The sequence below is a fragment of the Liolophura sinensis genome, chromosome 6 (genome assembly GCF_032854445.1).
Source record: "Liolophura sinensis isolate JHLJ2023 chromosome 6, CUHK_Ljap_v2, whole genome shotgun sequence".
NCBI classification, from domain to species: Eukaryota; Metazoa; Mollusca; class Polyplacophora; order Chitonida; family Chitonidae; genus Liolophura; species Liolophura sinensis.
The window spans coordinates 32,433,505-32,457,625 of NC_088300.1; the positions used below are offsets into that span (position 1 = coordinate 32,433,505).

The following is a 24,121-nucleotide window of genomic DNA, read 5'->3' on the forward strand; positions in this document are numbered from 1 at the left end:
ATTATATCCAGCATTATAGAAATACCACACATCTCTATCCCAAGATACCTCTAATGTAATTTAAGGCCTTATCTCACAGAAAAACTGCTGTTATAGGGAACGGACTCAGTGTATACACGAAGTTAGCAGTATTAGAACATACTAATAATTTTTTAAATCCATACCATGTCTCCGAGTACTGAATCAATCAATGGTTATTGTAAGTCACCAAAAGTTTCCATACCTCATATAGGTTCCTGTTCAGACGCCTTCCACAGATTGTTGCGCCTGTCAATCACCTGCTGACAACACTCCATGATCTCAGCAGACGCGTAATGGTTTTGGTCACACAGATCTTTGGCAAACTGTTGGAGATCTTCAATCTTATCCTCTTGGGCCCTCAAGGTCATTTCAAAGGCGTCATGGCTTTTGACTAAAGCTTCCACACTAGATGAACTGTCCTGGAAAAAAGCAAGATAAATTTTTTTTTTTTTTTTGAATTTGGAATAGTAATTTACCTCAACATTACTGTTAGGATGATATTAATCTGGAGGAAGGTCCGACAGCAGCCATGATCATGACTTGTAAATTCACACCTCAATCATACACTACTACAAATACCATTTTTTCCATTCTTCATGATAATTAAGAATAAATTACTGTGATTTGAAATCTTACCCCTACATCTTCATTGGATAAGAATGCTTCTTTTCCAGCCAACCAAGCTTCAGCCTGATCTGCAGTCTCCTTGAAGACCTGTAAAATTGAAATATAAAGACATAATTTTTTTATGTCCTGATGCCTGATGCCAAGCATTATAACGCTGTATGGAAATTGATAAGACTGAATCTCTTGAAGATATGTAGAAAATATTTCTTTCATGATTGATCCCAGAGACTCATCCCTTGATACATGATACAAAAGCCTTGTTACTAGCCCTGGTCGATGTTCTTCAATGCTAAGCAAAAGTCCGATTTACGGAAGGAGTAAACTGGAGTGCCCAGAAAAAACCACCAATCTTTGGCAAGTTTCAACTGTGACAAACTTAACCATAAGTGATGCACAGATCCGCACAGTGTATTGATGGAAGCCAAGTTGTCCACAACAAACATTACGGACTGCGCAGTCACAAAGGTATCATAGATTACTTATTGTCACAAAGTTCTCACTGTGGGTGTGTTCAAATCCACACTAGTTTGTAACTCAAGTGCAGTGTTCTTGTGGGACCTAATATAAGTGTGTAAAAAGAGCACTGACGGCACAAAAATTGGTATGTATGCTTATGTACGATTTGGGGATTAATATCATAATTGTCCAACCCTGGTGAAATGAGAAGTGAAAATCTCTCTGTGAACACTGATCTTATGTTAAATTTTGGCATTCGAAAGCTCATTCTCGAGAACATCAAATCAAATATGCCCATTAGTGTTGTTTGTTTATTTATTCACTTGATTGGTGTTTTACGCCGTACCCAAGAATATTTCACTTATACGACTGCAGCCTGCATTATGGTGGGTGGAAACTGGGCAGAGCCCGGGGGAAACCCACGACCATCCACAGGTTGCTGGCAGACCTTCCCACTTACGGCCGGAGAGGAAGCCAGCATGAGCTGGACTTGAACTCACAGCGACCGCATTGGTGAGAGACTCCTGGGTCATTATGCATGCTAGCGCTTTAACCAACTCATCCACAGAGGCCCCCCATTAGTGTTGTTAAATGAGAGGGAATTAACATCTACGATATTTACCTGTAGGTCATGACACTGAGTCAACAGCTTGCTTCGCTTGTCCCATGCATTCACCAGGTTAAATCTAGACTGCTCCAGTTGTTTCAGCACCTTCTGTACCTCGGCCGCTGCATAGTGGTTTTCGTTGACCAGATTTTTGCCGTGTTCCCGACAAGCAGTGAAGTGAGTCTGTCTTCCATCAATTTCAGCCTGGAGACATCACAAACCAAAGTTTTAGGAGCAATAACACAAAGTACGTTTGTACGCTTCATAAAATTGTCTCATGAACCCCCAAAAAGTCACTTTTATGATTTTTCCTTATTAAAGTTAGTTTAAGAATAAGTCAACAGAAAAACATACACTCATGAGGTAATTGCCTGTCCATAATGCATCTGTAGCAGGAACTTGTGGGCACCTACCGTGCTACATGCCTAGAATTATGATGAAAATGACACTAAAACATTTGTTTGTATCAATAAAGTTGCAGACTTCATAAAAATGTGCAACTTCCCCCATAGTTATCTCAGAATGTTTCAAAATATTGGTCGCAGTAGCAGTTGAAAATGTTGAAGAATTTGGGTTCTCTGGTTGCACATTCATTGATTCAATGTCTTTTGGTCAAGGTTATGGAAGAGGAAAGTGTCCGGAGTAAATGGCCTTGCAACCTTCAATGGCAAATTCTTTCAACAAGTCTAAAATTGGTTGAAGGTAACTGAGTTCGTTTATTGGATTACAAAGACCCAGAAAACAATGCAAGCAGGGGAATCTTGAAAATCTGCTGTCCCAGAGCATGAATATGCAGAAGCTCTACAATGGGGCATACCTTTCTCTCATGATGCATCTGTAACAGGTTCTCTGCCTCGGCCACATCTTTAGCTAGTTCCCCTGAGCTCATCCTCTTGATCATCTCACTGGACCAGGTCATCTAAACAAGGACAACAATGAAAATTTAAATGAAAGACAAGAATAATCAGTGAAAGATATACATGTAGTAGGGCCTACACAGATGAGCTACAACTAGCAGGCAAAACCTATCAAACAAATACTAATTTAGAAATCTTTATAGAGAGAACTTTGACCATAGATCCATCCTGAGAGTGTGCTATGTTTCGCTGTTTATTTCTTTATTTTTTGATGAATCTAAGACAAATAACTCACCAGTTCTTTGGCATCGGACTGAAACTTGTGATATTGGTACGAGGCAGCCAGAGTTTTCTTCCTGTTGAAGACAAAAAAAACATTCCACGTTCGGTCATTCATGAAAGTGAAAAAAAAATTGTTCATGAGCAATAGTAAATAGCATCTATTAAGATGCACAAAGTGGACTTAACTTAACCAAAATTTAACAGAAATCTCACATCTCTATAAAGGTTAATGTGTGTGTTTTTATCCATATTGATAAAAATCGTGCAAACCAAACCTACCTGGCATCAGACAGATCCTCTAACTTCTCCCAATTATCTTGCACTTCCTGTTGTTTGGTTGTTATGGAACTTGCCAGGTCAGGGAATTTCCGGCACAGTTTACCCGCCTGAGTCTCAATTTTCTAGAATACAAAAAGAAACAATGTCTTTAAATATCTGTTTAACTATGTGACAGATTAGTATCATGCAGAGAGTTTAACAGGTTAAACAAAAAATAGTTACAATAAATATATTTTCTACATCTAAAAATTAGTGATATGTACACACTGCATATTTAAGCTTAAGAATTTGAATAATCTTAATTTGAAACAGAGAGGCAAACAGCTGGTTTTATCTGTAAGATTTAGTTACAATGCATATCCAAGAAGCAGTATACACCTCAAAACCCCACTATACTCATTACACACACGGCAACATTTCCTCCTCCAGACTTTAATAAAACTTTCTGTCACAAATGACAATTTGTAAGTATTTACCTCGAGTTGATTCTGCAGAGCAGTCATGTCTCTATCTATCTCCTCCTGCTTCCTCTGCAGAGCTTGAACCCCAGCCAGGTCTTTACCCAGGTCGTCCGTGGACAAAAGCTTAGCCTGGGGGATAAAAACAAATAATCAACCAAATTTTATTTATTTATTTATTTATTTCATTGGTGTTTTGCGCTGTACTCAAGAATATTTCATTTATACGACGGCGGCCAGCATTATGGTGGGTGGAAACTGGGCAGAGTCCGGGGGGAAACCCACGACCATCCGCAGGTTTCAACCATTTTAAATTTACGTAGTAACATTCATGTGAAGACTGTTCATACTGTTTTGAAAGCTTATTTATAGATCTAATTAGAACATGCAACATGAGGTATGGGCTTATTTAACTTATGACATAGTAATGGAGATTTATAATACAATAGCAATTTTCATTCCTTAAAGGATACATGAAACGCATTGGTTTTATTTCTTAACATGCAGATTTTCATGTGTAATAACATATAAGAGTGCAAACAAATTTTTCAAATTTCACTTTGAGGGTTAAAAATGGCTTCAATGTACTGTTTTCTTAAGGCCGCAGCTGTCAGTACAGAACTTAAGTAGCTTGCAGTGGTGATGCAAACAATGATCCCTGTTTAAAAAGAAGACTGTGGGGGACAGATCGAACAGGTCTGGCTGAGTGGGGGCGGGGGTGTGGGAAATTGACTGAATGGGCGCGGATGCACGGGTCCAGCGGCTGAAGAAGCCGTGCAGAATCTGTGTACATGTCACTTTGACCATACTGCAGTGACACGGTTCGCTGGACTCTGGGCACTTAAGGAGTTCCGAGCAGGGTCAATGTAATTTGACGTGATTTCTGAAAAAATCTGACTGTTCACGCAATATAAGGATTTATAGATATTGTATATCTATAATAATATAGAGAGGTAACTAACAGGTATGAAAATACCTCCAAAATGAATTTTTTTAACAAAAATGTAAGGGCATAATTTTCTTTATTTGGCATAGAAAAATAATCTTTAATTTATAGTTCCTTTCCATGCTTCCATTACTTACCCATTAAATAGGTGCCTATTTACGAGTAGGCTGGGGTTAGATGGGACCTCAGAAAATGGCTAATGGCAAGTTTCGGAGATAAAGCGGCATAAAGTAGTTGAACACCTAGCCTTAAAGCAGATTTTAAATTTATCAACTGATTTCCTAGGATAAATGTTATGTGTTTCTTTTAATCCATTCTTGGATGATTTTACAATTCTGGCCCTAGTCAAATACAATGAACACCTTCAACAAACTGTAAAGCTCAAAAACATTTACTTCATTTCAGATCTCTGGATATTTCTGCGACTCTGATTATGTTTTTATAATAATTTTTAGTACAAAAATCCATTCTTGGATGATTTTATAACAAGGGAGGGAATTCTAGGCAGGACTATTAAGACAGGGTGACATGGTTCAGGTTTGAACCAATAACCCCTGAGTCTACAATCATAACTTCTGCCACTACATCACAGGCCTCTTAACACTACATTTCAATCTTTCTTGTTTGACTCTTTTTATTCTCACTTCTAATTCTTTTATTCTTTAAATTTGGAAAAAGTCTACCTTTTCGCTGATGCGGTCATTGAGATCGTCAACATCTCTGTTAAATGCATGGATCTCCAGCGCTGCAGCCAGTTTGCTCTTGTATGTGGTCAGTGCACCTTGTAGATCCTTCCACCTGAAACCACAACAACAACACAGTTCCTGAAAGTTCCAACTTTTACCTGAGGTCAGATTACAAATAGCCTGTGTGGTAAAGGAACAGTACAATTGATAATATGGGGTTGGGTAGGGTTGGTACATCAATCGCTCCATAACACAGCTCTAGTTTAATGAGCTGCAGCAATAGCAGCAAACTCCTGCCATTTTAATGGAGCTGACAACACTGTGTTTCTCAGCCTGGACAGCTGTGAAAAAACATTCGTGGTATTGTCTCTTGCCACTTGATATAATCAAATGCTAAAATAACACCTTCCCACAAATGTCCAAAATTTAAATTCTACAATATGTAAATATTTCAACAAAACAGACAATTACAAGTGTATTACCAATCTAAGAGAGAGAAACAAACTTATGTAAGGTGGGTTTGAACTCCTGACCAGAACTCTGGTTTGATCTTATGAAGACAATTACATTTGTTCCTTCAATGCAAGAGAAAGACACAAATTGACATAAGCTGGGTTTGAACTCCAGACCTCCAAGACTCAAATCCATCATGCAAGATCTTACAAACACGATTACAAGTGTTGTTTCAATGAAAGAGAAAGACACAAATTGACATCACATGGCTTTGATCTCTTGACCAGGAAAAAAAACAACACCAAAACCATCAGGCATGTCAATACAAAGACAAAAACGTGTACTCTCACTGCGTGATCAAGAGACAAATTGACACCAGGTGGGTGTGAACTCCTGATCAAGACTCAAATCCATAAGGAATGACCACACAAAAATATTACCTCTTCATACTACAGGTCTGTCAATGATTCTGGAGAAAAACAAACTTAAAAACCACAGTTCAAGTACGACATCACGTCACTGTAAGTCCCGAAATTTCTGGTATGTAAAACTTCTATGGAATTCACCACAGAAACAAACTATGTAACACACTTCCCAATAACAAGGGAACATATATATATATGCTAACATGTTGTCTTCCAAACCAGTCAACAGGTTATGGTACATTAAACTAAAATAGCAGCATATCTAATGCTTTAACAACTCTTCTATCAGATGACATGTACCTGGAATGTCAACAAAGGTGTGTTGATTCATCGGAGAGGAGTTGTGCGGAAGGTATGCTGTGGAGATGTTTGAGTGACAGCTACATGTAACAGTGGTGTTTGCGATGAGCCTGCTATGTGGTGTGTGTTAAGGGATAAATATGCCCCACCCTCACAACCAAATGCACCTTAGTCACCTGCATCGACTATACCCAATACCCCAGTCCCGTCACTTTACCACATATACACACAAACACGATATACAGTCTAACATGTTTACTATTGTTATTAGCATCAAACTACATGTTTGTATTTGGGGGGACACATGTATGCAGGAAGTAGATTGTGTATAAATATTTAGATCTCTGTGTAAGCAGTATTGGGGGTGCACTCAAAATGCAATTATGAACATTTCATGCCATAAGGTGCTAAAGCAGTTGAACAAATACATAAACCTAGTTAAGCAATTGTTCAATGATTAAATGTACTATGGGTGGGTGCATTCTGATTATTTGGGCTGATTTGTATGTTCAAACTTACTTTCGCAGTTGATTGGTGTTTTACGCCGTACTCAAGAATATTTCACTTATACGACGGCAGCCAGCCTTATGGTGGGTGGAAACCGGGCAGAGCCCGGGGTAAACCCACGACCATCCGCAGGTTGCTGGCAGACCTTCCCACATACGGCCGGAAAGGAAGCCAGCATGAGCTGGACTTGAACTCATAGCGACCGCATTGGTGAGAGGCTCCTGGGTCATTACACTGCGCTAGCGCGCTAACCGACTGAGCCACAGAGGCCCCTTCAGCTTTTTAATACATGCATCAAGTTTCCTAGAAGATATATGTTTTTAAGATGGTAAGGTAATACATTGCTGTTAACAAACTGACTACAGAGTTCCGTAGCTGACAGGCCCCCCACCCTTGTCCTATAATGAGAATTTGCTTTTCCCAGTGTGTCTTACATAGAGTGACAAAAAGCAATCATGTATTTTGTCTTTCTTATCTGCTAATAATTTTTTAAAGTAATTACCTGTACCAGTTGTCGTTCAGTCTGATGTAATCCATATGCATTGTACAGTTTGTGTCGCTATCGTTCAGCTGAAAAGTTTGTCTAGAATATAATTGACTTCAATTGAGTTGAGGCTTCCAAGGGATGGGACAAGAGGTGATGTACTTAATGGAAATGGACTTCACTCTATGTCATACTGCATCATTCCAATCTTCAATCTTACCTTTAGGATAATTAGTATATAAATAAATACGCACATAGATTATGCAATTCTTCACAATTCTAAATTTTTTGCAGACATTATTAGGACAGGTGTCGAAAACTGAGGGATACCTTCCAGAACCTCACACGTAACAGGGATGCAGGTGCCTCATGAAATGTACGTGTTTGTGTGTCATGGATGACAGGAATGCTCACATTTTCCTTCTACAGATTTCAAGCGAGTTCTGATGGGGAATCTGGGAATCAGGAAATGGGGCCTTTAATCTTTCGGGGTAGGTCGGACTGCTCAAACTTTGTTGTCAACTGAGCGAACATTGTTTCTACTTTCTATCACACTGCTTATGGTCTTTCCCGGCATCAAATACCCGCTATCCTACCCAGTGACGATAAATTCTCCCAACAGAGTTTGATAACAGTGGGCTTCATCATAACAAAAATGTACACAGTACATGACAACAAATACTATCTTTCTTGACTTCTACTTGTTTTGCAAAGTAGTTCGTTAAGTTAAATCAAATTCAGCAAATTGACGTCCTCCCCACCCTCCTCATTTTTAAGAATGCACTGTCAGACTGATGTCTTTCCCGCCAAAGTAGACATGTGGCCAGTGAAGGGAAGCCTCTTCCCTGTTTGGGCACAACTGTTTTACCCTCACAGGTGTTTTTCAAAAGCTTTATTCACATGAAAGGCAGCATTATTCATTGATGAAATGGCAATTCTCAACAAAACAATCACATGTATCACCTGTAGACCCCATACAAGAGACGCTATGGCGACAAGCAGTCGGTAAATTTGAGACACACCCGGTGCAGAGTTCTGTATAAATCATGCTACATAACAATCTACTTATTGCATACATAACATTTTTTTCAACCTAGTAACTAAAAGGTGAGAAAGCTAAAATTAAAAAAAAAAAAAAAAATGAAAACTGCTTCTTATCCTAATTTGGTATTTATTTTACTGTGTTGTCAACGTGTCTATAGAAAAGATTTACATGGTTAATACAGCCGGGCAGTATATCCTAACAGTTCTGATCAGTGAAGCGTGTCGTTGTTGTAGTCCACATTCCATGCTGTGCTAGCAGGACTACTTTCGCCAGCCTACTCGCTCTTCAGCTGTTTCCGACGAAAAAAAATGAATGAGCTTGACACCCGTTGTTTGAGTGTTCGTTTGTTCATTTGTTAAAATGCTTTGAAGAATAAAGCAAATGATTTTTGAGGACGGTCCTTAAATACTTGGTAATAAACTCACTTTTGGTTCAGACCAGTGATCTTCTGTTTAACGGCCCTGGTGTCTGAACGACCTTGTGTGATGAGCTTGTCGGCAAGGTCGTTGATGGATTTGATTCTCTTCTCATCGACTGTAATTCCCTGACAACATGAAAGTAACACGGGACCAGTTACAGTATGTGCTTGACGGTTGTATCGGTGAAATTGAAAGAATAGACAGCAATATTTCAAGAGTTTTATTGGAGAAGTTTTCCAACTGTACTGATGAGACAAAGTGTAATATTTCATTTTTTATTTATTTAACTGACTGGGATTTAACACTGTATCGAGAAAAACGCTGACTTTGAACACATGATGAATACAAAGATTATCAGCAGCAGAGCCCGTTAAACAGGCCGTACTAGTTTCATGAACAGGGTTAAGGGTATTTTTATCTGGATTTGTTGTAAGCTGGGGTTCATGAGCACAAGAACAGAGGAGGTGGGTGCTGGGTGGGGGGTGGGGGGTGGGTGGTGCCGGGTGGTGCCGGGTGGGGGGCGGGGGATCAATGGGAGAACTGGAAAATTTGGCTTGTCTTATTCTGACGTTACCTTTGAGACAAATTTATCTTCCATATTTACTTCATTAATTAATCATCACAAACTTTAATTATAATCAATTTCTTGTTACTCTGCAATAGGCATTAAGCTAGGAGACAGCAGCCATGTAAACAGGATTATTACAAGGCTCGGTGTAAATGCTTAAACAAAACCATGAATAACAACATTAGTTTACTTTCAGCCTTCACAGAAAAACTACATGATCTGTGGATAGGATAAGGAATCATGATAGCAGCAATAAAATGGCAAACATCAGCTTCAGGGTGACATTTAAAGTTGTCAAACAACTCACAGTGTAACGATCCTTCTGAAGAAGAAGTCAGTCACAAGAATTTATTTATTTATTTGATTTGTGTTCTTGCTGTACTCTATTTCACTTCTACAATGGTGGCCTGCATTATGGTGGGGGGAAACCATGCAGGGCCTGGAGGAAATCCACAACCATCCGCAGGTTGCTGAACAATCTTCCTTTAATATGATCCATACTTTTTGAGTATAAAATGAAATCCTTTCAAAAGTTTTGTCAATATATTAAATCTTTAATCTTTTAAAGTACAAGAAAGCTAAAATATAAAGCAAAGTTCATCATACTGACCACTGAAAACTATGTAAAAATACTTTCATTTATTTTTTAGTGTTGAAAGGCATTCATATATTTGAATTCAATGGTGGGCTTTATGGGCCATACTGACTTTATCTAGGAACTTTGACGTCACATTACCTTTTTTCCTGATGTTCACCAGACGGACGGAATTTCCGAGAACATTATTTCAGTAATCTTTTGCTCATGGGTTAAAAGTTATAACAATATTCAGTGGCATGATTAAAGCTGGAAAAACTTCTTGTGATGTCACAGTTCCTAAACTCTGATTGTATGGTCCATAAAGCCCACCTTAGAATTTAAAGGTTTAAACGGCTTTCAATCTCTTCACAAAAAACTAAAAAAATAAATGAAAGTATATTTATGCATAGTTTTAAGTTGTCTGTATGACGAGCCATAATTCATATTTCAGCTTTCTTTTAATTTTAAATCCAGTTTTCAAAACTTGCTTCTAAACATGACTGATCTGCATGTTCTGGAATCAGTTTGTTGTTTCATGCCACACAATGAATGAATGAATGAATGAATGAATGAATGCATGGGTATTAATGTCATACTTCACAATTTTTCAGTCATGGCAACAAGGAGTGTGTACATATACTGTGTCTTCCTGTGGCAGGGCCAGAGTTCATGCCAGCAGATTGCTGCCATCACTGAATCATCATGCCAAAGACACCAGACATGACACCCCATTCAGTCATATTGTATTAACACCAGGCCAACCATTCCTGTTTCCTTGCTCTAACCTCTTAGTGCTGAGCAACTAGTGCCATTTTAAAGCCTTCTGTATGACCCAGCCCCGGTTTGATCCCAGGTCTTCCAGCTTCGAGGCGGATGCTCTAACCATTAGGTCACCAAAGCAGTCCCCACATTCAAAAACATTTCACTATAATGTGATGGCAATCATTTCTTTCGGAAAAACCTCAATGCCCAGGGTAATTAACCATAAACTTATGGCAACAAGTATTTATAGAGAATAGGTAATTAACTTACAGCAGATTCCTGGTTGTTAGTCTTTTTCTGTAAAGCCAGACAGTGTTCATAATCTCTGCCAAGCTCACCAGCACTCACAAGAATTTCCTACAAGCAGAAATATTCCGAGTCCATACCCAATACAATGTACAGATCCACTAACAATGTGTTCTTTACATGGTCAAATGTGCAGGAGTCAGAATCCACACAACAATTTTCTTTTTTTTTTTCAAAAAAACATCTACAGAAGATTCAATTTTAATTAGTTTTAATGTACAGCTTGTTTAAAAATTAAGTTTTCCAATTAACATTTCAAATTTTGAATTAATTAGTCAAAAGTGGCTTTGTGAAATCGTCCCCTGATGATATGATTGAACATCCGTATGTCCAGTACACTAATTTAATTGAACATGAGTGTCATTGGATAATAAAACACAAAATCTGTGTTTTTTTTGCACTCTAACCTTAGCTGTAAAGGCAATTCTAATTTTTTCGTATGATTTTTAAACAAAATCATTGTTTGCATAATAAGATGACCCCTCACCTTTTCCCTCATCCACATTTCAACCTTGTCAACTTGTTCGTTAAACTCCAAAATGTCCCGTGCCTCTTCCAAGCCCCGCCCTCTATTGGCAGAGGCTTTGAGAAGGTCGTTCCACTTCTGTGTCAAGCGAGTGACACACTGTTTGATATCACCAGATGCAGGGTGGCTTCTCTTTAGCAGGAGCTCTCCAACCTGAGAATTTTAAATTGTAACAAATTCATCATTTAACACTTTGGGTGCTTAGCAATGATAACCAAATTTGCTAATATGGTCCAAAATTACTTTCCCTCATACATATATGAATTCTTGAAACAGTAGTCTAAAAAGTAATGAATGAATAACTAAATGTAAAAAAGCCAGTGTCAGCTTCTTTTAAAATAAATTAATTTTTCAATGTTTATCATTAGACTTGAATACCTTGTACACTCTAAATGCTGTTATCACACACAAATATTTTTAAAAATCTGCATTTCATCATACATTTTTCTCACCTTCTTGATGTTATCAAGCCTGCCTTGATTTGCCTTTATCTCTGACTCAAACGCTTGATGTTTCTGTAACTTTTTCATCTTGTCATACAAGTCTGTCACATCACCAAAGTTGTCCTCGTTGGCAACCTTCACTTTGTCATCTATCCAACCTTCCGTCTGAAAACAGTACATTTTTCAAAATACTTCAGTTTAAAAAAAAAAAAAAAAAAAAAAAAAAAAAAAAAAACCTTGCAAATTATTGGTTGAGCAAGTTTTTCTGAGAAAAAAGAAACATCAAAGAAAAGAAATGCAGGCATTATCACAAATTTATCATCAAGAATAATCTCGAGTGAAGTAAAAAAAATTAATTTTTTTAGATGAATTTTCATAACATAATCTAAACCTTACCTCATTAACATCTCTGTTGAACTGGGCATACAATAAACTATCCCCAAGCTTACGTTTACGATCAGCACTTAAATCCTTCACTTTATCTCTCCTGTAATTGAAAGAAACACAAAATGTATTTCACAATTAATGTTTTCTCAACATAATTTTAAAAATTCAGATGGAAAACATCAAAGAGAAGAACCAGTGACCACCACTGATTGTTCATTAAATAACAACTATTAAACCCACAGAAGCTTCCAGTAACGTTTCTACCCACATACATGTATGGCAATGTTCTTAGCCTCACACTTGAAGTAAGAGAAATTTTTCGAATTTAAAGCCCACCTTGCAACAACCACATCCAAGGTTTCCTTGACTTTTGGACCCTCAAAATGCTTGTCATTCACCAGCTGTAGACCATGATGCTTCACTGCTTGAAGCTGTTAAAAAAAAAAGTGATCAGAAAATCTCATTCATTTTTCACTATTATAGTTACTAACTACAGAAACATACAGTATTCAAACAGCAATAGCTGTGATATCACTGTTACATATTTAAAAAAGAAGTCCAAATCCAATAAAAATCCTCATTCATGCTTATGTTTAATATACATCTGTGCCATATAATGAGACAGTTACTGCTAGAAATATAATTTTTGTTATGCTTACCACAGAAATCTGAAAGCCCACTAATTAGGTTTGAAAAAAATCCAGCCGTTAGAACCCACCTTCTCCTCTTGTCCTTCCAGCACTTTCTCAAAGGCTGTGTGTTTTCTCATCAAACTCTCTACCTGGTCAACTGCTGAGCCATAGTCACTGCTGCCTAGGTAGGCCTGCAGTAAAAATATGCTTACGTTATAGCTTATGTCACAAGTAGATTGAAAACAACAAGGGACTACAATTAAACAGACTACGACAAAGTTTTGTCTCACATATACCAGTACTTCAATTTATTTATTTATTTGATTGGTGTTTTATGCCGTACTCAACAATATTTCACTTATATGAAGGCGGCCAGCATTATGGTGGGTGGAAACCACGCAGAGCCCTGGGGAAACGCACGACCTCCGCAGGTTGCTGACACACCTTCCCACATACGGCTGGAGAGGAAGCCAGCATGACCTAGTTTTGAACTCACAGCGACCGCATTGGTGAGAGACTCCTGGGTCATTACGCCGTGCTGTGCTAGCTGCTAAACAACTGAGCCACGGAGGCCCCACCAGTACTTTAATACTTACACACGTCTACACTTTGGAAGGAATGCCCTACATAGCTGATGAATCTACAGTACATCACCATAAGTAGGTGTAAACATTCACAGCAGAACCTTTAAAATTGCCGACAATTCCAAGTATATGTGGTACACTTACCACCTGTACATGTATTTCTTAAAACTGTAAAATAGCTGTGATGAACTTTTTAAATTTCCAGGTCCACTTTGGTGTTGTTTTTTTTTTTGCATCCTCAACTAATTTGTGACATGAATGCGCATGTTTGACCACAAAAATCAGTACATTTCTTATAAGAAGCAGAGGAAAACAAAATTTCACAGCTTCTGGATGGAGCAGATTCCACACAGCCATTTCTGACTTATGTCAAAACTAAAAACTTCATCACAATGCTTAGTTTTTGGGTACTGAATGTTGAAATTTTGGCCCATTTATCTCATGATGAAATATATATGAGGTGATAAAAAATTTTAATTTATAGGACCCCAAAAATAAGCTTTCAAATAGTGTGTCAAATTTTGACTGAAGAAAGTAATGGTTTTGTGGCATAGGCCCCAGGGGTCAGTTGTTCAAAAGTATATTAAAGTTAAGCTCGGCTTAAATCTTATAACCAGTCTCCTCCTAACATGAAGTAATTGACACTTCAGCCTGGACTAAAGCTAGTACCAATCTGAACTCCTAATACACTTTTGAACACCGGATCTATGTATTCACCTCCTGTGACTGGCTAATGGTGTCTAGCTGTCCCGCATCTCTGAGGAACAGGTGGAAGTCATGGAGCTGATCAAGGTGATTCTGCTTCTCTGACCAGGTGTCCCTCAGCTGCTCTCTCACCTGTAACACCTGCTCCACCTTGTCTCGGATCTGCCATTGGATACAATACTATCAGTACTTGTGGGCAGGTCGATGTTAACTGATTATTTAAGCCAGTTTCCTTGGTAGCAAAATACATGATTATTGGCAAAAAACTTGCCCTTTTATTTGTCAACTGTGATCAAAATTGAGTTGCCAAAATTTCTGACAGGTCACATGATACAGTAGGAAATTTGTACCTTTAGTGATAAGAAAAGTTTGAACTTGAACCTTGAGAGGTCAACAGTTACCCATTTATCTGGAAAATGTCTTGAAATTCATTTGTCATTCATTCTTAAAAAGGGCCTCCTGAATGCCAAGAAGTATCTCTTTAAAATTTCACATGATCTGATAAATTGATATCAGAAGCGAACATCTGTGCTCACCTCCTCTCTGGCAAAGTGACCATTGTTAACCATCTCCTGACCAGCTTGCACAATAGCGTTGAAGGTGTCATCCCGGGCTTCTATCTCAGCCTTCAGTTGATCGTGACGAGTTTTCAGTAACTCCACACTGTGTACGTCACGGACCTGGGTGTCGGTGGCCATTTCACGCTCCGTCTCTCCAGCCCAGCTTAGCAGTTCGCGCACCTGTTTATCATACAGTCAAGTTGAAACAATAAAGATCACCTCATTCTGGAAATGTTCATCTATGGAGTTTTTGCTCTTCACTTTTTTAAGACTTATTATGACCTTAAGACTTACATCTTACTTATGGTAACCTGTAGATGGAAAGACAAAAGCTCAAGTGCCAGTTTTTCAAAAGTGTATTAAACACTAAGCCTGGATTAAATCTTAGTCTCACTCTCATCCTGATGCGATGTAAATCATACTTAAGTCTAAGCTAAAGTTAATACAAGTTATAATACACTGTAAACTGGTAACTGAATTTAAAGTTCAGAAAGTTAAACAGCTAATCTGCATTATCCTGATAGAAACTATAACTTAATAATTTTTTCTGAGGCTTCCTGGGAAATCGTCAAAACATAATTTTAATTACCGAGGCATTAAATCGATGAAGATCAGCGGCAGCCATAAGCTCTTCCTTCCTCTGAGCAGCCCGATCCTGTAACACACCCCAGTTCTCGACCACTGTGGCTTGAAGCTGTTCAATCTGCTCTGCATTCTCCCCAGGATAATTAGCTTGCAGTCTAGCTGAGTCATCAATCAGTATTTGGAGCTGAAAAGTGATGAAAATTATGCAAATTCATGCAAACAACAAACAATGCAAAAATACACAAAACATAAATTTTAAGTGTAAAAATACAAAAATATTCTTTTCAAGAAAACTGACAAATTATTCTATATTCATTTGATCAGCTAACATCCCATACTTCACCACTAAAATTTACTCACTATTCTGCATACTGTAATTACAAAGCAACTGTAACCTGCTCAACCTTAACTAACCTGAGCCTCCAGTGCCACAAGTTCATTTTCAAATGCCTCATGTCTCTTGAGGAAGCTTTGTGTCGCATTGATATCCCGTCCCAAGTCTTCAGGTATGCTGGAGTACTTCTCCTGTAAATTGAAAGGACAACAAGTAAGAGCACTAAATACAGCTGTCTAGTTCTTTATATGCATTTGATGTGTAAGTGTTGCAAATACACTTTCTGTTTTGAACTGCACTGAACATAAAAAAATATCTTTAAGCCAGAGACAAGAGAAAATCAGCTTTCAAAGCCTGCCTAAAGGACATATTTAGGATAGGCTCATGTGCTGGTACTGTACATAAGATAAGGATATTGATATGTTTAGAGAGATTTAACCACGACAACAAATTTAACTTAACATCAGCTGTAAGTTCAGCCAATCAGTTTTTAGCCAATCAGTGAACTCCAAGTTCAGCCAATCAGTGTTCAGCCAATCTGCAAACTCCAAGTTCAGCCAATAAATGTTAAACAGGATTCCCTGCCAGACTGTGTTTCAAAGTCTAAATCTACCTCAAAAATAAACTCTCATGAATACAGTATGTAGTGCACGTATATCTATTAAATCATGGTTGATATTAAGGGTGGTCTTGGAGATATATTTCAGGGTGGCTCTAATACCCTGACTTTAATACTAATACCCTTTCGAAGCAGTGGCAAGGCGTTCTTGGTCTGTTAGATGGTTGGTCAAAGTTTTGAAACTCTTTTTTATAACAAGTGTCACCTATATATAACGAGGAACCTCCTGATATCATTTTTCTGCTTGATGTCTCAACTTTTTGAGAATTTGTGCTTGTGTTTTGGTGTTTTATTTAAACCACACCTGTATTCTGGTGAGAGCCTCCTCCACATCCTTGTTAAACCTGTGGATTTCTCCAGCTCCGTTCAGCTTTTGATCTCTTGCCTCGATGTTCTCCAACAAAGCATTCCACGCCTCACTGGAAAAAACAACATAAGCACACAAACAATGAATATCTGCTGTAAATCAGCCAAAATTTCATCAGTTTTCTTTCACTGCTGTAATTTTATTGTGCAAAAACCACCTGACATTTTATGCGATTTAGAGTAAATAATAGAACTTCACATTAGTTTTCATCACGTTGCTTGCACTTCTGTGCTGCATTTTGTACCTGTACATCAATGCGATTTGTACGAGAAAAGTTCTTTTGAACTTATACGCGTACACTGTTGTAGGTTATTAGTAGCTTACCAAACGTTGCAAGTATGTGTTACAACTAGTGAATATAATGCGCCAGTAAATCGGTTATCACACTGCTTCAGATGGAAGTACAAGAACACTTTCACCGTTTGATCTTAGCTACAGCTTCCAAAATCAATACCACACCAGTTTCCCCTACCCTAACTGCTCCTGTCGTTCTTGAACCTGTTCTGCATATGGACTTTTCTTCTCCACAATTTTCGTTGCCAGTCTCTCACATTGGTTATATCGCTCAGTTCCTGCTTCGACACGCCGCTTGAACTCATCAAACTTACTGGAGATGGACTGTTGAATGGCATAGACATGAAGACATTACATGCACACACTTATTTATTTATTTGATGTTTTTGTTTTATGCTGTACTCAAGAATATTTCACTTATACGACAGCAGCCAGCATTATGGCGAGAGGAAGCCGGGCAGAGCCCAAGTGAAACCCATGACCATCCGCAGGTTGTTGCAGACCTTCCCACATACAGCGGGAGTGGAAGCCAGCATAAGCTGGACTTGAACTCACAGCGAGTGCAATGGTGAGAGGTTCTCTAGGTCATTACACCAGGCTGGTGTGCTAACCATATTGGCGACCTATATAAATAATAACATTAAAGCAAATTTGTAAAAATGACAAAAGACCAACAATTATTTTAAAACACAATTAGAAATAAAAATGTAACTGAACTTATATAATGACAAATTACATATCCTTTCAGACTAACATAGTTTTGTGTGATCACTGAGGAGACAAACACACAAGCCTAAGCAGTTTCCCTACATGGTTACCTCCCCTTACCTGGAGATGCTCGTAGTCCTGGCCATACTCCTCTGATGTGGCCATCTGCATCTGCTCGTTGATCCACTCCTCCAGGTCACCTGACTCCCTAATGTACTCGTGAACATTCCCAGAATGCTCCAGGTTTGACCGCCTCTCATTGGCCAGGCGCTTCAACTTGTTCATCTGGTCATGGAGGTTATCCTGTGAGCCAATCAAAAACGACAACCATGTCAACAACAGAAACACACAAAATACCTACGTAAAAATTATTTATTTATTTATTAGGTTGGTGTTTTACGCCGTACTCAAGAATATTTCACTTATACGACGGCGGCCAGCATTATGGTGGGTGGAAACCGGGCAGAGCCCAGGGGAAACCCACGACCATCCGCAGGTTGATGGAAGACCTTCCCACGTACGACCAGAGAGGAAGCCAGCATGAGCTGGACTTGAACTCACAGCGACCACATTGGTGAGAGACTCCTGGGTCATTATGCTGCCCTAGCGCGCTAACCAATTGAGCCAAGGAGGCCCCGCGTAAAAATTAAATGGTGTTGTTTTTATCTCTGCTAAAACTAAGGTGACAGCTTTACACCAGTTTTTCCATGCTGAGCTCGAAGTAACAGTTACAGTAAGTGCCTAAAGAATGATAATCTTTACAATAACAGATACGTGCAAACGTTCCTACACTCATAGTCGCATAAAAAACTTGCACGATTTTTTTATCTGTACTGAAACAAAGGTGAGCACTTCACACCTGTAGCCTTGTTTTCTTTTTTTTGGGAGTAAAAATACATGACTTATGGTTCCATTAAACAATGATTTAACCAACTATACCTGTTGATTGGGAGTTGCCATAAAGGTTTACTTACCTGTGACTTCCTAATAAAGCTGGGGTCACTATGGCCTGCCTTAATGAGCCGAGTGGCTTCTTTGCCCAGGTTGTTAACGATGTTGTTATAGGTATGAATATCTGTCTCCAGAGCCTTGTATAAAAGATAAAGTATACATACACCATAATAACTCATATGTCTATTTCTGACTGTTCAGCGGAGTAAAGTCACAAATCTGGTATGACATCATCAAAAGCCAAAATTTAAATTCCCAGGGCATCTGACTAAATTAATCTTTCCCCTCCCCCCTGAGTTTTAGGAATGAGCACATTCTAATGCTAACTGCTTATTTACAAGCACATCCTCAGCAAACTTTATGAGCAAGTTTCACTGGGAAATAACAAAGAAAATCACTTGATACCTTGTGCTTGGTGAGGAGTTTGACAGCAGCGTTTTCGTCTTTACCATAGTCAGTGCTCACTACGATGGCCATCTTATCATTAATCCAGCCTTCCACTTCTGTCACTTCGGACAGGTACTGTAACACAGAAATAAGACGTACAATCAAATGGATGATCGGGTACTGAAGAATTATGTTAATTAATTATTAATTATGTTATGTTATTCACTAATTCAATAACGTGTCAACTGACACAATTGCAGCTAATAAAAGACTAGGATTAAACGCCTAACAAAGTAGCTCAAAAGTTAGACTAATTGAAAGATAACTTCATTATACCTAGCAGAAAATTAGGCACATAAAAAAAGGGAGTTATCCATAAAAATTTATTTATTTATTTGACTGGTGTTTTACGCGGTACTCAAGAATATTTCACTTATACGACGGAACCAGCGTTATGGTGGGAGGAAACCTGGCAGAGCCCGCGCGATACCCACAACCATCCGCAGGTTTCTGGCAGACCTTCTCACTTACGGCCGGAGAGGAAGCCAGCATGAGCTGGACTTGAACTCACACCGACTGCATTGGTGAGAGGCTTCTGGGTCAACTAAGACACAGATTAAATGCCTAAATGTGGTTGCGTATTATGTACTCTTCTGTTTTCTATTACATACACCAGAATGGGTAGGGTTTGGTTGACGTTTCATGTAAATGTCCTGCAGGCATACATATGTTAAACAATTCTTTACAGGCAACAAAGCCTTGAGAGATAGCTTTATTAAGAAAAGTTTATTTATTGGTTTGCTTAAGTACAAAAGACTATTACACGATTAATTCTTAACACAGTTAAATAATTAGACCAGTCAATAGTTTACCTTTTGTGCTTGTAGAGACATGTCCAGTTGTTTCTTTCTTCTCTTGGATTTGTCCGACAGGTCATCCCAAGCCACCTGTAGTTGCTGCCCTTTGTCTTTGATAGATTTAGAGGCAAAGTGTTTCTCCCCAATCAGCTTGTCTGACGTGGACAGAACTTTGTCTATCACAGGCTGGTGGCCTTGTAGTTCTCCATTAAATTTCTATTAAAAACAGAGGCAAAAAATGTTGTGCCTACAGTTAATGAAGCATTTTAAAAAATTTTCTGACGACCATAAAATTATTTTTGCGCGGTATCTTGTAAATCACAAATTTTAAAAAAAATAACAATGTTTAGAAAAAACACACACACGCACAAACACAACCAATGGAATAACTAAGACTTTTGTTAGGGGACTCTATAAACTTGCAAGATGTTATTTTTTTAACGAAAGCTATTTCTGGTCCTCAGTTTTTCTGTTATATGTTAAAAGTTGTTTACATTAAAACAAAATACCCACAACACAATGTAAATGCATAATGCTACAGTGCATGGGTTTTTGACTGCATGGCCCAGCAAATCTTGCACAAGATGTTATTTCTTAAACTGATTGGTGTTTGATTTCTTACCTTGTATTAACTCTTATGGAAACAGAACAACAGAGGAAACCATCACCCTTTGCTACATGGAGATACATGAAGCAGACAGAGCTGGATTTGAACATGCGATCCCACTGGTAAAGGGAGTGAAACAGTCTGAGGGTTAAATCACAGGTGTTGGTTTATTACCTGGTGCTTCATGCTAAGGTTCTGGGCATCAGTCAGGCTCTTGCCATAATCAGTTGAGGACGCAGCTGGCAGGTGCTCTTTAATCCACTGTAGTTCATTATCAGCATCGTAATTAAATTGGTGCCATTTCAGCGAATCCTGCAATTTCTGCTTGCGTCGAGATGCGGCAGGTTTCAACTTCGCAAACCTAAGAAAAAAAAAAAACCACCACATTTACAATGCTGTCATGAAATGACACAATATGGATATTTTTTTTTTATTTCATTGGTGTTTTAGGACGAACTCAAGAATATTTCACATATACAAAGGCGGCCAGCATTATGGTGTTAGGAGACCAGGCATAGGCCAGGGGGAAACCCATGAGCATCTGCAGGATGCTGGAAGTCTGACCCACATATGACACACTGTGTAAAATTTCTTCCTTCATACCGGTATGCAAATGTGCACACCTCAACCTCAACACAGAACTGTCACAAAACGTTGTACAATAAGAACAAATATCTTTTTCAGAAAGAATGAAGGAATGACTCCACTCCCACTCCTACTATGTTTACACTTCATGGGGGGGGGGTCTTACCGTTTGTTGAAGGAATCCACAGACTTCAGAATGCCATCAGAATCAAAATGGCCGGCCTTGGCCATGGATTGACCTTGGGACACAATGCTTTGGATGTTTTCTGACAAAAGTGCAAGGTCAGTCTCAAGCATCTGCAAAACGTAATGTTAAATACATATAATAATAAAATAATAATAACAAAATAATGTAAAACTTCTGCTGTTTGATAGGCATATCTTCACAAGAATGACATAAAAATGAATTTCTAAAACTATTCATTTAGTTGGATTTGATTTGTTTAAAACCAAATGTACAGATTTGTTATTCGCTATTCCACAGACTATATGGCAAGATGTACACATTCTGGTAAAATCAGCAAATACAAGCACTGGTATTTCCATTACTGAATTCAGTGAGAATTATTCAAGATATAACCAGCAATATTTACCTGGTGTTTTTTAAGCAGAACTTTAACACTTCGCAGATCTGAGCCAACATCGTCTGATGCCAAACTTTTCTCCATCTCATCTAACTTAGCCTGGTGACAAAACATAAATCAAAATTACACAGCACCATGATTTATGACCTCCATAGACGCAGTACATAAATCAAATAGAATATCCTAAAAATGTTTCAACAAGACGTGCCAAAAACTATGAAAGAGCATGAAAAGTAAAGATAAAGTAGAGGTTTTTATCTCGCTTTGAACACTCATGAAACAGTTCATGAACAAATGAAAGTAACACAGTAAAACTACCGGAAAAAGATTAGTTCATAAACTGGATTTGAATTCTCATCCTTGCCAAGAAAAGCAATTGAGTTTAATACCTGAGCATCTTCCAAGGCTCTGTTTAGCATCTTCTGCTGCATGGCATCCCGCAGTTTCTGACCCTTATCAGCTGACCTCTCGTATAGCTCCTCCCACTGAGCGTTCAGGTCATCCAGCGTATGCTTGATCTCCCCAGAATTCTGATGCTTGTTTTTAATCATCTCTTTGCCAGCCTTCGTGACAAAAGTGCACAAGGACAGAATCATCAACACATCATTAACTCAAATTATTCTGTCTAAATCAGCTGTCACAAATATTTTGTCTCTCTCAGACAAATACAAAAAAAAAAAAGAGAGAAAAAAAATAGGACGGACAAAAAAACACGAAATGACATTCAAAGTATAGAAAATAATTTAAATGTGTCTTTATTAATTTGATTGGAGTTTGAAGCAATACTCCAGAGTATTTCACTAGCACGTCACCAATTAGTTTCAGTTTCACTGTCCACCGCTAATTACCAATAAGTCTGCGAACCGCAGATGGTTATGAGTTTTCCCTAGGCTGTGCCCGGTTTCCTCCCACCATAATGCTGGCCGCAGTCGTAATATTCTTGAGTACGGCGCAAAACACCAATCAAATAAATAAATAAATAAATGAATGCATATTGCCAACAATGTCATAAAAGAACTGGGGCTCAGTCTGCTGGAAATCTTGGTGACTTATCAGAGGCTAAGACAGAAAGAAAGCCCCATTTGAGAAAATGCCTACTGGAGTTAACACATAACCTCTAGTAGGCAACTCACCTCATTTAATTGTTTTAGACCTTCGTTGTTAGCTTTTAACTCTGCTTCAAAAGCCTGATGTTTCTGTAACTTGTCCTGGAGATTTGTTAAGTCTCGGTATGACTCATCAGTTGCTGTTTTATACTTCTCATTCATCCACGAGGAAAGCTAGAGAAAAAATGTGAGTCAGATGAAATTACAAATGCACAAATTCTAAACTACACAGGAAACAGTATCGTATCAATACTTTCAAGAATTCACATTCAAACTACCTCCATGTCAACAAAACATCTGCACAGTTTTTTTTCCTAAAAAAAAAAATCTTTCCACATTCAATGCAAAAATCGTACAATATCCCTGCTGAATACGTTTCAAAATGTACAGATATATGAAATCAAGAGTCCTAAAAAAATTTCACGTTTTTTCTTCTTCATCCTCATCCTAACGTTATTTGAATTGGATTAACTAAAAAAAATAAATAAATATATATACACATTATTCTACCCAATGAATTTGAACATTTCTGTCAAAAAGATCAGTTATGTGAAGAGAGTACAGATTTGTACTACAGTACATTCACGTACCTCATCTGCATCACGTTTATGAATATTTCTGTCAAAAAGACCACAGTTGTGTGAAGAGGGTACAGATTTGTACTAGAGTACATTCACGTACCTCATCTGCATCACGTTTATGAATATTTCTGTCAAAAAGACCACAGTTGTGTGAAGAGGGTACAGATTTGTACTAGAGTACATTCACGTACCTCATCTGCATCACGTTTATGAATATTTCTGTCAAAAAGATCACAGCTGTGTGAAGAGGGTACAGATTTGTACTACAGTACATTCACGTACCTCATCTGCATCACGTTTATGAATATTTCTGTCAAAAAGATCACAGTTGTGTGAAGAGGGTACAGATTTGTACTACAGTACATTCACGTACCTCATCTGCATCACGTTTACGAATATTACTGTCAAAAAGACCACAGTTGTGTGAAGAGGGTACAGATTTGTACTATAGTACATTCACATACCTCATCTGTATCACGTTTATGAATATTTCTGTCAAAAAGACCACAGTTGTGTGAAGAGGGTACAGATTTGTACTATAGTACATTCACGTACCTCATCTGTATCACGTTTATGAATATTTCTGTCAAAAAGACCACAGTTGTGTGAAGAGGGTACAGATTTGTACTATAGTACATTCACATACCTCATCTG

General features: G+C 38.2%; 1 protein-coding gene across 1 annotated transcript in view; it reads right to left on the reverse strand.

Annotated features, from left to right (window-relative positions):
- Positions 1-24,121, reverse strand: part of LOC135466408 (spectrin beta chain-like) — a 153,590-nt gene that overhangs the window by 22,665 nt on the left and 106,804 nt on the right. Inside the window, 31 exon segments of the mRNA XM_064743860.1 lie at positions 224-239; positions 241-440; positions 658-735; positions 1,727-1,915; positions 2,529-2,630; positions 2,864-2,924; positions 3,130-3,251; positions 3,606-3,719; positions 5,217-5,331; positions 8,859-8,977; positions 11,030-11,116; positions 11,553-11,744; positions 12,044-12,199; positions 12,431-12,521; positions 12,758-12,852; positions 13,140-13,244; positions 14,355-14,504; positions 14,879-15,082; positions 15,492-15,671; positions 15,902-16,012; positions 16,745-16,859; positions 17,280-17,425; positions 17,930-18,112; positions 18,784-18,897; positions 19,166-19,282; positions 20,020-20,220; positions 20,786-20,972; positions 21,363-21,493; positions 21,790-21,879; positions 22,170-22,343; positions 22,914-23,060. Of these exon segments, the coding sequence (XP_064599930.1) occupies positions 224-239; positions 241-440; positions 658-735; positions 1,727-1,915; positions 2,529-2,630; positions 2,864-2,924; positions 3,130-3,251; positions 3,606-3,719; positions 5,217-5,331; positions 8,859-8,977; positions 11,030-11,116; positions 11,553-11,744; positions 12,044-12,199; positions 12,431-12,521; positions 12,758-12,852; positions 13,140-13,244; positions 14,355-14,504; positions 14,879-15,082; positions 15,492-15,671; positions 15,902-16,012; positions 16,745-16,859; positions 17,280-17,425; positions 17,930-18,112; positions 18,784-18,897; positions 19,166-19,282; positions 20,020-20,220; positions 20,786-20,972; positions 21,363-21,493; positions 21,790-21,879; positions 22,170-22,343; positions 22,914-23,060 (4,092 nt within the window).